Source organism: Macaca nemestrina, chromosome 19, assembly GCF_043159975.1.
Source record: "Macaca nemestrina isolate mMacNem1 chromosome 19, mMacNem.hap1, whole genome shotgun sequence".
Classification (NCBI taxonomy): Eukaryota; Metazoa; Chordata; class Mammalia; order Primates; family Cercopithecidae; genus Macaca; species Macaca nemestrina.
In genome coordinates, this window is record NC_092143.1 from 41,908,304 (window position 1) to 41,922,808 (window position 14,505).

At 51.5% G+C, this 14,505-nt stretch overlaps 1 protein-coding gene across 4 annotated transcripts in view; it reads left to right on the top strand.

The window, feature by feature from the left end:
* LOC105489400 (myosin VB) overlaps nucleotides 1-14,505 on the top strand; it is a 389,540-nt gene that overhangs the window by 357,232 nt on the left and 17,803 nt on the right. For 3 of the 4 annotated variants that reach the window (XM_011754158.3, XM_011754162.3, XM_011754160.3), the window contains 4 exons: nucleotides 1,345-1,422; nucleotides 4,582-4,780; nucleotides 8,552-8,645; nucleotides 10,938-11,081. In XM_011754158.3, coding sequence (XP_011752460.2) covers nucleotides 1,345-1,422; nucleotides 4,582-4,780; nucleotides 8,552-8,645; nucleotides 10,938-11,081 — 515 coding nt within the window. The remainder of the gene's footprint in view (nucleotides 1-1,344; nucleotides 1,423-4,581; nucleotides 4,781-8,551; nucleotides 8,646-10,937; nucleotides 11,082-14,505) is intronic. The other variant, XM_011754161.3, reaches the window with a different exon arrangement.

The window sequence follows — 14,505 nt, forward strand, 5'->3', positions numbered from 1 at the left end:
TGAGTTTGGGATTTGTTAAAGTCCATGTTGATGTTAATGATGGAGAGGTATAATGAGGCATGCCCGACCCCCACTTCCTCTCATGGCCTGAAACAGTCTCTAGGGTTAAACGTTAAAAGAGCCCTGGCTGAGGAGGAAGTCCCTTCAGATGGTGGGGGGCCTTAGGATTTTACTTTTGGTTTACAGATGGTTTGCCCCCTGGGAATGAGGATGAGGGGATTATGGGTCCTTATTTCAGGCTGTATGAATGCAGTTCTTGCTCCATTATTCCTGCGTAGAAAGCTGGAATCTGGCCTGCAAGAGGAGTACTCCAGGAACAGAGGCCGTTAGGAGCAGGAAGGTGGGACAGAGTCCTGCTGGGGGCAGCAGGCCCCTACCTGCCCTCTTCCACCCAACCCTGCTGGCCCTTGAGTATCTCTGTGTGCCCAGGGCTGTGTGAGGTGAGGACATAGGTGTAGGTGGAATATCGGACACACCTGACCTCCAGGGGCTGCCCTTGCTGGCATGGGGCAGACAATGGGTGACTTGGAGACAGCAAAAGAGTTTGCATGTGGAGGGGTAAGGAGTCCTGCTTTCCCAAATTGAGTAAAAGTGGTAACACAGCCCAGTCCCAAGGTCAAGGGGAGACATCATTCAGTTCTCATCTAGGGCATCACAAAACTTGTTTTAGCTATTTGAGAAAGACCCTGCAAGGAGAACTGGAGTTAAGATTAGTTAATACTTTTGTGTGCTTAAGGAGTCTCGGAAAGATCTACATTGAAAAGCAGGTAGTGTCTGCAGTCTCCTTCCTTACCCTGGTTGAGGCTGACGTCCCCCAGGGGCTTCCCATGCTGCTCTGCAGGATGCAATGCCTTCCCCACCAGAGCCTGCTCGTTGCCTGCAGCCTCCTCCACACACATATAGGGTCCTCTCCTCCCATCCTGTTTTGCATCTCTCCCTGTTCTTGTCTGAACCAGTCTGATTGAGGAAAGCACCATGTGTGAGGCTATGTGAATGCTTCTACTCTACCCTCACTGCTGCCTTGCTGCCATTTACAGAGTTGCCAGAACAGGTTGGCCCTCTGCTGTCTCTGGGGCAGCATGCTTTCCTACCCGGGGTTATTAGCAGACCCCGCATGAGACCACATGAGCCCACTTCCAAGACAGTACCGGAAACCAGAGGACTTGGGGGAGAGATGCTGTTTGCAGGTGACAGGAGAGGACGAAGGGGAAATGGGAGTTCTTGAGCCTTGCCTTTTTTAAATTTCCAAACCTTGGCTAGAATCTCCTCACTTTCCAGGACTCCCTGCCTGCCTGTCTCTTCCCTCTACACTGGACACCCTGTTTTTCTGTCCTTTGTTTCTAGCAAGACTGAGGATTGGGGATATTTAAATGAAGATGGAGAACTCGGCTTGGCCTACCAAGGCCTAAAGCAAGTCGCCAGGTGGAACATATTCCTTTCTTCCTGTGTCTGCTTTGTCCGTTGTGCCTGCTCATGTCTCTGCTTAACCGTTTTTCAGCTAGAGTGGGTACGAGAGCATGGGGAACAGTTGGCATGCAGTCTGGCTGGTAGCCCCTGTGGTTGACCATCTGTCGCCATGCCCAGGCTGTGCAGATGTGGTTGAGGATGGCTGTTTGTTTGGGTCAAGGTGATAGCATTTAGTGGACCTCAGGAACCACACGGTCCAGCCCACTTGTTCCATAGGTGAAGGAAGAGACAAGTGCGGGAGGTCACGTGGCAGCAGGCACGCAGCTCTTTAGAACAAGGCTGAGAAAGAAACATACCTCTGGGGGATCCTGAGCCTGTGCTGCTTCCACACTACATATTGGCCCTCCCAACTCTGCAGGATCAGGCAAAAATGTCTGCCTGATCCGTGCTGCTGGCTGTGCTCCAAATGCAACCTGTGCCCCCCAGAGCCTGCCATTCAGTATGTGTGCTGGTCCTGATCTCTGGGACTCCCTGGAGCTGATGGCAGCCAAGTGCAGTGCATGCGCCTTGACGTCTGGCCTCACAGCACCCTCATGGGGTAGGGACACTGAAGCCTGAAGGGTTTAAGGAAATTGTTGGTGAAGCAGAAAATCCAGAATTTGAACCTGGTTCCATCTGATATCAGAGTCTGTGCCTGAAAGCCACTGGCCCTCAGGAGTGGGCGAGCAGCTTAGCTAGACAGGGTAGGCATGCACCAAAAGGACACCACGTGATGGTCACACCATAGGCCCGTTGACTGCAAGTGGCTTTTAAGAGCTGTGGCATAGCTTTGCCCATTGGAGCCTTTCAACAAGAGATGAACTGGTGGTCACTGAGCTCGCTTTCCAGAAAGGAAACTGGGACTCTGCGAGGTGGCATGAGTGCTGGGCCCAGCTCCCTCAGCCAGGTGGTGGCGGAACAGGAGCCAGAAGCCCTCAGGCTGCTTCTCCTTGCTGCCTGCTGAGGATGTAGTAGAGGTACCTTTGCACCAAGAGCATCTCTTCTTGGAAAAAGAAAGTTTACTCAGCTGATTCACAGGGTAGTGTTTCTCTGGGTTCAGATGTGGCCCCACAATCTGTGAGCAAGGTGACATAGTGGGTCTGTTTCCTTGTGAATGGAATAGGACCTTCCTCATGGGGCATTATAAGGAATAAGGTTAATACAGGTGAAGTACTTTGCACATGCCTGATATGTAACCATGGAATAACAAATATTAGCTGCTACTTCTATTACTATCGTGGTTATTATTCAGTAAGATCAGATTTTTGTCCCACCAAGAAGTTTGTTTTATTGGAGGAAGGACCCTTGTATGAAACCAGGTGATTCCTCGTGCCTCTCCATCAGCAGACCAGATGTGGTTTCAGGAATCAGCAACTGAATGCATTAATAAAGTCCAGACCTATGAATCAAGAGTCCTGGTTTCTAGGATCAGCCCTGCTCTTTTGGCCTTGGTTTTCTCACCTGCATGATGAGGTGGCTAGCCTAATGTTTAAGTAGGAATGGAACCCTGCCTGAGTCACTCAGCTACAGTCATACCTGGAGAATAAGACATGAACAGCGAACGTGCCGCACCAGGCAGGAGAGAAATCCTCACGGCAGCTCGCCTAGAACCCGACAGTGTCTGTTCTCTCCCATTAAATGTATAACTTATTGGTGACTACTTTTACTGTGCTTACTATAGCCAATATTGGATATTATCTAAATGCTGGATTTCATTTAAAATCCTCATTTAATTACCCAATTATCCTCCACGAATCTCATGTTATATTTCTTTGGTAATAGGTAATATCACCTGTAGTGGATGAGTGATTTTTCTCAATCACTTCTTCATTCGTGTAACTTTGTTGAGGAGTCACTGGGAGTCAGGTGTTGCACCCGGTGCTGCTATGGGGCTGACTCAGCTACATAAAATGTGGTTGCTTCTATCAACAGTGTAGACTTCCCTCTCTCTCTTGCTCCCTTGTAGACATGGTCTCACCTCTCTTATGGCAATTCTCGCCTCCCAAACCATCAGAACTGTAAAAAACATGGCGCCTTCCTCCAGGGTAGCCTCGGCCTCTAATAGCTGTCCCCTGGGCACAACCTGGTTCCTACCTGTGTGCCTACCTTGGACATAATCGTTATTTGCATCCCTGGAAGACACTGGGGTGGATTTTTTCCATGTAACCATGTCTGGAAGCTCTTTACAATACCTCTCCCCCAGCACCCTAGCTTTCTTCCATATGAAACCTGCTACACTGAATCAGAAAGCTGGTTTAAGTAACTAAGTCCAAGAATGACAGCATCATGGTCATATTAGCATCTAACTTCATGAAGATGAGGCTGCCTATGAGCCTTTATTCATCTCTTGCTTTCTATTATGATGGGAGCATTGCCCAGATAACTGGCACCTCCTGGTCTTGGGCCTTTTGACCCAGAGTGTTATGAGACTTCTCCTCAATCTTCGTGAGATCTCTAGGTCTCTCTGCTTCTTGTCTTGACACCAACTGATCTTACAACTTCCCCAAGATCATTTGCAAATAGTCTTAGTTTTCATCTTTGGCTGGAGGAAACTTGTGTATAAAAATTGTGTATGTAATAATTGTGTGTATAAAATAAAATGGGGCTAGTAATAATGGTAAAGATAAAAATGAAAGGGGCTAATATTTTGCCTTTCTAAAACTTGTGGAGAATCTGCCACAGGGAAAATATGTGAATAATATAATTAGTTCAGTTTTGCCAGAGTTTAATCTTAAGAAGGAGGTTCTTGTGAACTTTGGGGCAGATGTAGATGTTTTTATTTAAAAGATGCTTTAAGAAATGTGTTTCTGTTGATGGACATTTTGACAGGGAAGTAATCTTTCAGTCCCAAACCGCTAAACTGTGCTTACAGAATGAGGAACAAGGGTTGAGAAGAAGGCTTAGGACCAGATGTGCCTTTGGCCTTGGTTTCCCTTCATCTGAGAGGAGGACAGTTTGGCCTGCTTGCCTCGTGGTCCCCATGGCATCTGTCTCCTGCTGCATTCATCCCTCTCGGGGATGTGCAACTGCTGCTGCTGTGTGCTTGGCTGCTCCCCTGCTGTGTTTCTGCCTGTGTCCCCTCACATGGGGGCCCTAGCCTGGGCCACGTGCTCACCTGTCCTCTCCCTGACGCAGGCTGCTGGAGGCCCAGCTGCAGGCCCAGAGCCTGGAGCATGAGGAGGAGGTGGAGCGTCTCAAGTCCCAGCTCGAGGCCCTGAAGGAAGAGATGGACAAACAGCAGCAGACCTTCTGCCAGACGCTACTTCTTTCCCCAGAGGCCCAGGTGGAATTCGGCATCCAGCAGGAGATATCCCGGCTGACCAATGAGAATCTGGTAGGTAGCCATGTCTAGTGGACCCCAGCTTTGGGAAGTCACGTTCTGGAAGAAAATGGGATCAGGGGTTGCCTTTGGCAAAACTGACAAGGTTCATGACCCTTGGCCCTATAGTAGGAACAGAGATTCTTAAGACCCCTTCACTGGAGCTGAAAGGTCTCAGACAGCCACACTCGTACGTCTGGGGCCTTGGTGTTGGCTGGGTGGCCTCACCTGCCTTCTTGCCAAATTTCATTGGTCTAGCTGAGCTGCTTTACCTGGCAGCTGGCTTCCAAGAGGATGAAAGCAGGAACAGTAAGACCCCTTAAGGCTCAGTCCCAGAACTAACTGTTGCTTCTGCCCATTGATCAAAACCAGTCTCATGGCTAGACCAGATATGGTGAGGGAGAGATTTGACCTCTTGAGGGGAGGAGTAGTGGAAGAAATTGTTGGGGGCCTCTTTGCAGACAGTCACCAAAGGAGCCCCAGCAGATGCCAGAGAAATGGAAGAGGGCCCCTGTCCTGTAAGAGCTTGCAGACTGGTCAGTAGGGGAAGCAAGGCATGTAATAAAGAAGAGAAAGTAGATAGTGTTTTTAAAAGCATGATTCTGCATTGAGTCAACAATGAGTATTACAGGAAGAGAATAAATGGTGGGGTGAGCTTTTGGGAGGACATGAGGCTTGAGCTGAGACAGAAGGTATGAAGGGGATGTAAACCATGGAGACTGGCAGAGGGGGAGGGAGAAGAAAAACATGGACCAAGGCACCTAGACAGGAGTGAAGGCAGCCGGAGGGCGGGGCTCAGCAGTGCCAATCACCTTCTGGAGTTGAATGTGCCTGCGGAGTGCAGCGCGTTCATGTGCCCACAGTGTGTCTAGTCCAGGAGTCCAGCCATGGCTGTCATTTCCCTTTATAACCAGATCACCTGTGGTTGGGTGGCCAGTTCACTTGATCCCAAGAGGAAAAGTGGGGTCCCAGACCCACAGCTGAATAGCACTTACATACACATGATCTTCCCTTCCTCCCTCTGCCTCCCTCTCTTTGTCTGCAAGTCACTCTCTGTTGCATATACATGTGTTACCTGGTGGCTTTATGGAAAGAAATGCACCATATTAAATAAACCTACCTGGCCAGCTTCTTCCAGGTAGAGGAGGCAGCCTAGGAAATGCATTTGGTGGCCCGTGTTCCCTGGAGGGCCATTGACCAAGTAGTGCAGTGGACAACCACTTTATGAAGCGGGCTGTGCAGCGTGCAGGTACTGTGTCAGCTCACGGCGCCCCAGCACAGGGCTACCAAGGCCACACTTAGGAGAGTCGGTGAATGGAAAGTCGTGGGTAGTCCTACCTTAAGAGGCCGTGAGAGTAAAAGAAAACAGTGCAGTGGGCCCCTCTGCTGGAGTGGTGACCCTGGGGCATGAGTAGGGGCCTGTACTGCTGGCCAGGCAAAGAGGAGGAGGAGGGCTCCAGCTTGCAGCCTGATGAGAGACTCCTTCCAGAATGTGGTAGCCCTCGTTTGCCCAGACAGAGGCTCGGACCCCTAAGGAGAGCCAGCCGCGGCGGGTTCCAGGGGCTGCTGGTGATGTATGTTCGCTGGCTCAGCAAGCATTCCTGCCTACTGGGTGCCAGCTGGTGAAGCACTGACCTCTGGCAGAGAGGAGACCGTGTATACACAATTAACCACAGCACAGGGTGCTCGGCAGCCTCAGGGGGAGTGTAGGGGAAGTCAGGGGAAACGGCTTGAAGCTGGAGTGGTCCAGAAGGTGTCTGTGTGGAGGGGAGGATGTGATTGTCCTTCCTGGTAACAACTTGAAAAGTTTAGAGCCATCTTCAGGTGTACTCATTTTTCATTTCCAAGATTCCTTATGAATTGAATTCATTCTGTAAGCTTTTGTAATTTTAGGCTTTAGGACTTTGGGCCTTGGTGTCTTCACAAGTTTAAAGCCACTGTGGCCAGCACTGTGTTCCCTTTGTGTGTTCTAAATTTGTTGATTTCAAGCTTTAAAGATTCCCAGGTGGTTCCAGTACCCCTACAAAGTTTGCAAAGCATAGCTCTATATAATTCCCCTTAGTACGTTAAGGAATTCAGCCTTCCGGGATTTGTAGGGGCTTGGGGGTTGGACACCCCGGGAATGTCATAGCACAAAGCCACCATTAGTGACATGGATCCTTACAGTCCCTCTGCTTGAGCATTTCGGGAGGAGTATTGGATCTTCTGGGCTTTCCTGAGAAGCTGACTGAGATGTCAGAGCTCTTGAAGACAGGAGTCAAAGCCTCGCCACTGGATTAATCTTTCCTTCTTGAAGCATCTGGTGTATAAGATGCCACAAATAGGTGTTAGAGCATTTATTGTCTGTCCTCCCAGGGTGTGGTGAAGGTTTTCAAAGTAATAGTGGAAAAGACATCAGAAATACTTTATCCTGTGGATTTTATAATGTCGCACAGAGGAGCTTTGGACTGATGGCGGTCATAGGACCAGCGTCCTGGTCCTGATCCGGTCTGGAGCAGCCCTGGGCTCCCCATTCACTGGGCTGGCCAAGTCGTGTGGCCCCACGTGTTGGTTAATCCTTTACAAGAGTCAGAGCCGTAGCTGAGGATTCAGTGGGGTTGGATCTGGACAGGGTTATATGAGCACGAGGCAGGGGTGGCAGTGCAGCGGAACCGGGGAGCCAGGGATGTCACATGCTTTGGTGCTGCTTGGGAAGGCACCTAACGGGGGAGACAGAGTCTGAGTAGAACTCGGGGTTCACAGGAGACCTTCGGTAGCCACAGAGAATCCTGGCTCAAGTTTCTCTAGACACTTGGGTCCTTTCTACCAACTACCCTCTCACACGAGGCCGCTCTTAGGTCACTGACTGAGGTTTTACTCTCTGCCGCCTCTCCTTGTCATTTCAGCTGAGTTTTTAGATGTCTCCATTTAAGAAGCATTTTTAAAGATTTGCTGCTTTATCAAGATGAATAAAGTCCCTGACAACATCTATAACTAGGTGTGTAGCTTGGGATGGCCACAGCCCTGGGACTGGGCCAACTCCTGTCAACAGGCTGATCTTAAAAAGTCACCCAATGTGTTTGTAGAGGCTCCACCATGGAATGCTCACTTATGTCTTCCTGTCACTCTCTAGTTGCCAAGGGTGGCTCTAATGGTGATGGCGCAGGGCTCCTCTTCTCTTTGTGTTCCTGGCCACAGAGGACCACTGCTCAGCTGGGGTGGAGGTGATATTAATGACAGCAAACTCCTCCCCCAGCGCCTTGCTGTTCTAGGTCTCAGTGGGCTGATGGGCTTCCAGTGGCAACAGCTGCTAGGGACTGCGGCCACACCAGTGTCCTGTTTTGCCTCTGGGCCCTGGATAATCTCACTTGCCCACTTGCTCTTCCAACTTCCCCGCCCCCTGCATTCTCACACCTCCACCTGTCCATTCCTTCCCAGGGTGCCGCCCGCCCCACCCTGGAACTCCCAGGCTGAGTATGTCTCCTGGGGGGTTGGCATGGCAACTGGAGGAGGCTTGGCTTGGGGAGGCTTGGGGTTCAGCAAGGCGCCAGAGAGCCTGACCTGGGAGGAGTCTCGCTGTGTCGTTACTGAGAGAATGGACTCTGACTCATCATCTCCCACTTCCTGAGTTCCAGAGCAGGTGGCAACAGCCTGTGAAGAGCAGCTCTTCAGGCAGCGTCCCTGACTGGCGCATTTCCAACGGCTGCCCACGGGCCACACTGGTCACCTCTACTCCAAGCAGGATTTTACCCCCACCATCCCAGGCCTGGCTGATGTCTGTTCTCACACTGCTTCCTCTGCTTCCAGGACCTTAAAGAACTGGTAGAAAAGCTGGAAAAGAATGAGAGGAAGCTCAAAAAGCAACTGAAGATTTACATGAAGAAAGCCCAGGACCTAGAAGGTAGAGGGGTGTGAGTGAGTGTGTTTTGTGAAGCAGAGGTACACTTGGCCACGCCTGTGGGTGTGAGCTCCCTGCCCTCTGCACATTCTTCCTACTTCACTGATTTCTTGGTGGCTCTGCCTAGTCCAGTCACACGATAGAAGTCAGATCCCATGAGCTTACACAGCTGCAGTTGCCAGAATATGGACAAAAGACAGTTGAATTCAGCCAGTTTGAGTGCTTACTCTGAGCAAGGCTCTGCAGGGCTAGAGGAATGGGGAACGCAGAGGTGACCTGGTGGTCTGTGCCCTCAAACGGCTTGAAGTTGGGAGGCAAGAGTGATGTGAAAGAATGCTGTGTAACGCAAAGACCTAGACCCCAAGGTCCTCACTCCGTGCTCTGGGATGTCAGAATTAAAATTCCAATCTGGGATCTTCAGGTAGAGATTTAAATAACTCTTCCAGAAAGACCTAGAATGTTCTCTCCCTCTGACTCCCTGCTGCAAATCTCACTGTGTCATTCTTTGCATATGTCACCCTGCTTGGAACCCTCTTTCAGCCCCTCACTGCTTGGATACCCCTCAGCATCCTTCCACCCTCAGTTCGGGAGCCACATGCCCAGGGCTTGAGTCTTGTCTTAGACAGTCCTGACCCCACGTGCATGTTGAGCACAGCCCTGATCACAGGTGTCATTTTACCTGTTTAATCTCCTGCTCCTCTAGACTGGAAGCTCTTAGAGGGCAGGGATGTCTGTGATCTCTTTCCAGGGGGACACATCTCTTCATGCCTGCCCTTGTGCCCACCAACTTTGGATTTCTCATTTGCTGTTCCTCCAGTTCTCATTCTCCTGGTCTCTTGGCTTCAGGCTTTGCTTACTCCTGAAGACCTATCACTCCCTCACTTCCGATGTTTCGCTGTGTCTGCCCCTACCTGTGTCCAGTTCTTGTCCCCTGTTACCAGATTGCTTAGTAGCTTCCCAGTCCTGTTTTTTCATAGCACTGTCTAGCCTTTGCCATCGCCTTATTGCCTGCAGAATGAAATCCCAGCCCTTGTCTGCCAGCCTTCATCCTCTCACACTCTCCCCCACCTCCACTCAGAGCCTTCCTCCAGCCACTCGGAGTTCATGGAGCACCCTCCCACCCTGGGTGTCACTCGCCCTGGTCCTCTTCCATTGGTCCTCTCCCAGTGGATCAGCCCCTTTGAACCTGGATGTGAGAGTCCCGCCCACCCTTCATCCCACCTCCTCTGTGGGGTCCTTCCAGCCCCACCACCAGCAGCACCTACGTCATCAGCACGCACCCTTCATCCCACCTCCTCCGTGGGGTCCTTCAGCTCACCACCACCAGCACCCACATCACATACTCCTGGCTTGGTGCCTGACTGAGCTGTGCTGTAGTGTTTCCATGTGAACGTACAGATGTGTCTCCTTAGCTCAGCTGGCCAGGGACAGATTGAGCATATGCCGTTGTATGTGTTCCCATGCTTAGGACCGTGCCCCGTGTGCAGTCAGCACTGAGATGCGTTTGGGGATAATTGTGTGGATGCTCACTGTCCCTCCACCATGGTGTGAGGCTGAGGGGAGGCCTGCGTGAGGGTTGACCAGGCCTTTATACCCTCAACCCTGCCACTGAAACTCTTCCCAAATAGTCATCATCATATGTAGTTGCAAAGACTACACTTGGCAGCTTCCTAAACCTGAACTTGCATTTAGAGGCTGAGGACGTGTCCTTACTATCACCATCATCACCCTCATCCACTGCCCACAGGTCACAGACAGTGCCCAGGCCTTGTCCTGAACACCTGGGTTTGCCCTGAGGCTGCGTCATGATGGCTGCATGGTGGCCATACACAGGGAACTGAGTGTAGTAGGCCAGGTCGAGGCCAAGCTCTTCCCAGAAAAACAGTATCCCCTTTCGTCACAAGTCAGTAGGGAAAGAGAAACAGCTGTGCAGGAGCGGTGAGAGACCATGCTGGTTCGCATCCTTCACAAGTTTTCTCTGGTCTGAAACCTGCCTGCTGCCTTTTTGGAATTTTCCTCTCCCCTGTCCAGAGTGTGGACCCCAGTGCTGGATGCTGAGCTCTTTGCTTACACTCAGGGTGTGGCTCTGGCTGCAGGAACAGACCCCACAAAGAGATTGTTAGCTCAGAGAACGGAGAACCCAGAATGCCCCCTACCCCAGGTCCCATCCTCCACCTGCCAGAGATGCCCCTTCCCCTGCCCCAGGTCCCATCCTCTACCCACCAGAGATGCCCGCTACCCTCAGGCCTACAGCGGGAAGTCTCATCCATGCTTCTTGTTTTCTTTCCTGCTCAGCTGCCCAGGCATTGGCCCAGAGTGAGAGGAAGCGCCATGAGCTCAACAGGCAGGTCACAGTCCAGCGGAAAGAGAAGGATTTTCAGGGCATGCTGGAGTACCACAAAGAGGACGAGGCCCTCCTCATCCGGAACCTGGTGACAGGTCAGGACCCTCTGTGCCACCCCATGCTGCCTGCCCCTCCTTCTGCCCCCACTCCCATCTCCATCCCCAGCACAACCCCTGCACCCCTTCCTCTACCTCCTGCACAGCCCCCACCCTCTGTCTCCTGCTTGCCCTTGTACCCACCCCCATCTTCCTCTCCCCACATCCACTCCCATCCTCCCCCCAGCTCCTGCTGTCTCCAGCTACTATTCTTGATGATAAGACCCACCGCTGCTTTGTTCTGTCCATAGGATGGAAGTGGGAGGGGAGCCACCCACATGCTTTTCCTCAGCAGCAGCCACAGCCCCCTTTCCTTGGTGCAGCTCAGTATGGGCCACAGTGCTTTGGCAATGATGGCAGCTCATGCTTTTGGAGCACATCCAGTTGCCAGGTCCTCTGCCAGGCACATCACCCTCATCCCCATTTAATCCTCACAACCTCCCTTTAAGTCAGAACTGCTGCCTTCTCATTTGACACTGAAGGAAACAGAGACTCACTCTAGTGACTTGCCCAGGTCACACAGCTGGGAAGCAGTGGATCAAGGATTCAGATTCCTTCTGTTTGGTTAGGACTTTACAGTTTAAAGTGCTGTGTGGTACAGCACATGTGGGTGTGGTCTCTGGAATCACATGGGCTGTGTTCAGACCTGGCTTCTTTCCTAACTAGCCACACATGGCCGTGGCGGTGCTACTCACCAGTGTTCTTGTGTAGAGCACAGGAAAGGGAATCATGCCACTGGCATGGAGTTGTGAGAATGAAAGTTCATTTTTCATTGCTCACACATGGTCCCTGGACCAGCAACGTCCGCATCACCTGGGAAGGGGTGAGAGATGCAGAATCTCAGGCTCCATGCAGGCTTCCTGGATTGCAAGGCACATAACAAGATGCCAGGTGATATCCACAGGTTCATTAAAGTCTGGGGAACACTGAGCTCATGCACTCTGTCTGGGATCACCCTGGTCCCACTGTCAAAGTTCATCAGGGTTGGCTTTTACTGTCCCTGTGATTATCTGCAGTTTCTCATCCAGGCATGTGCCCGAATCAGGGCTGGCCTGCCTCCCCCCCCCAGCCCCATGTGCTCCCTAGGGCCACCAGGCAGCTGTGAGAGCCGCTGCTCAGAATCCCTTCCCCAGCTGGGCTCCTAGAACTGAAAGACTTTCCACATGAGCTGCCAAGAGGGCGGGGTTTTCTCTGTGAAAAGAGGAGCCCCCGCCGCCCCTCTGAGTCCCTCTTGGCTGCTCAGCAAGGGCCAGGAGGGAGTCTGTGTCACCTGTGCAGCTTGCTCAGGTTTGTGCCCAGTGCTGCTTTGCCAGTCGTACCAGCTCCCTCCTCTCCAGTCTTGTGCTCCATCTGGCTGCAACAGGCCACCTCCCTGCTCTGTACCAACCCAGTCCTGCACTCCCCTGCAGAGCCAGGAAGAGTCTTAGAGGAGAGAGTCCTGTGTGTAAAAGGAGAAACCTTTGGTAGTCTGATCCTCTGGACCCTGAGCCAGCAGCTCCCTTCTCCATGGCGCCTTAGTGCAATGGGTGTGATGACACTGACCTGCCTGCCCCATGCTGTGAAGTGTGACAAAGGCGAAAGTGCTGTGTTAAAACTGCAGAACTCTTCTCAAATGTGAGGATTTCAGAGTGGTAGCTTTTGCAGGAATATTTAAAGTTCAAATGAGAGGCGAGCGTTATTTTAGAGAAACTTAGTAAAACTGAAGTCGGACTCTGCTGAGCACTGCCTAGGGCCGAGGGACCCAGGGAGAACGGATTGTGGCGTCTGCCTTGAACTGATTTGTTCCCGCTGTTTGCTTTGTGGGTTTTTACTAGCCTGCTTCTTAGACGTATTTTGCTCTTTTATAAAGCTTAATCTCCCCTGCAGTTGTCCAGCAATTAAATGTGACGTAAGTTTATCTTAAACTTCCTTAAACAGACTGCATCTTGTTCAAACGCAATTAGGAACAAACCTTTCATCTCTGATGAATGAAACTTTCAATAAATAAGGCTGCTTGTGTCAGACAGGTGGCTCCCTCCTGCCATTTGCCAGGGTTTTTATAGAGAAAGCCCTGCCATCAGCATGAGAGGACCCTTGCTCAGGTGGCCCCAGGAAAGCTCATCTCCCGCTGAGCTGCCTAGGAAAATCCCGCAGTCATCTTCCCTCCAAAATACCCCACCCAAACAAATGCCAAAACTTGACCACCAGCCACCTACCTGTTAGGTGCCTGGCACTGGCCAGTTGCTGTGGAGGAGAAATAAAACTAGTGTCATTGTCCCTGTTCCCCAAGACGCTAACATTTAGCTGGGGAGCCCAAACAAGCTTTATTCAATCACAATAGAACATTCCAAGGCAGGACAAGTTGTTTGCAATCTGCACATGGATCGGGCTTGAAGAAAGAAGTTATGGTTTGGAAGTCTGGGCCTACAAAATACATCTTCCTGGACAAATGTGACTGGCATTCTAATTAGAGCCAATGGCCAATCCACAGCCATCGTTGGACCTATAAAATACCCAAATGTCAACCATGTACTCAAGAGTATTATGGCCTACAGTTGGCATTTAACTAGACAGAGGCATTGGAGCAGGGATGGTGTAACCCAAGTACCAACTGGAGCTGCTGGCAGCAGAGCCCAGCCCAGGACCAGCCTGGTAGAAGGTTTGCAAGGATACTGTCCACCTGCATGTGGGAGGGAGGTGGCCTCCCTTCATTGCCATTCTGAGCCTAGAGGTGGCTCATGAGGCCTTGTTTGGGAGGGTATGAGTATAAAGAACTAGGGCTGGAGATACAGTGCAGAGCTATGGTGAGACCCCTGGGGCCTTGGGCTCCTGCCCCGTTCTCACCTGTCATCTTGCCTTTGTACCAGGCCTTTCCCCCCAGTTCTCTGGCCTCCTACCACCACTTGTTGCCTTAAGCCTGGCTCTCCTGGCATGGTCTGAAATAGAAAATGGTCTGACAGCTGCTTCCTGTCCCTCCAGGGCCTTTTGCAAGAAAGGGCCAAAAGGCTGAGTCTGCAGTTAATGGGGAGACTCACAAGGCCCGTCCAGTCCAGCCAGAGCAGCCCTTGCCCAGGCTGTATCTGTGGGATACAGAGGAGAGCAGTTGGGGGAAGTAGGATAGCGGCTGGAGAGATGCATGCTGAGCAGTGGCACTGGAGCTGGGGAGGGGGGTCTGCCTGATCTATTTGGCTGTGAGGCTGGGCAAGTACAGCTGGGTAATTTGTTCCTGAACTGATGGGCTAGAGGTTGTTCCAGCTTCCCCAGCCCTCAGCAGGCTGGCCCTGTCTTTGGGAACGTACAATGTGTCTAATTCTGGAGCCAGCCCTTGCCTTCTGGAAGTGGTGGTGCCCACAAATCAGGAGTTGCTGCCCCTGTGTGGGAGCTAAGTCCTGTCCTCAGCCTTCCTCTTGCCATGGACCCCTGTTGGCTGCGGACAAAGGCATCT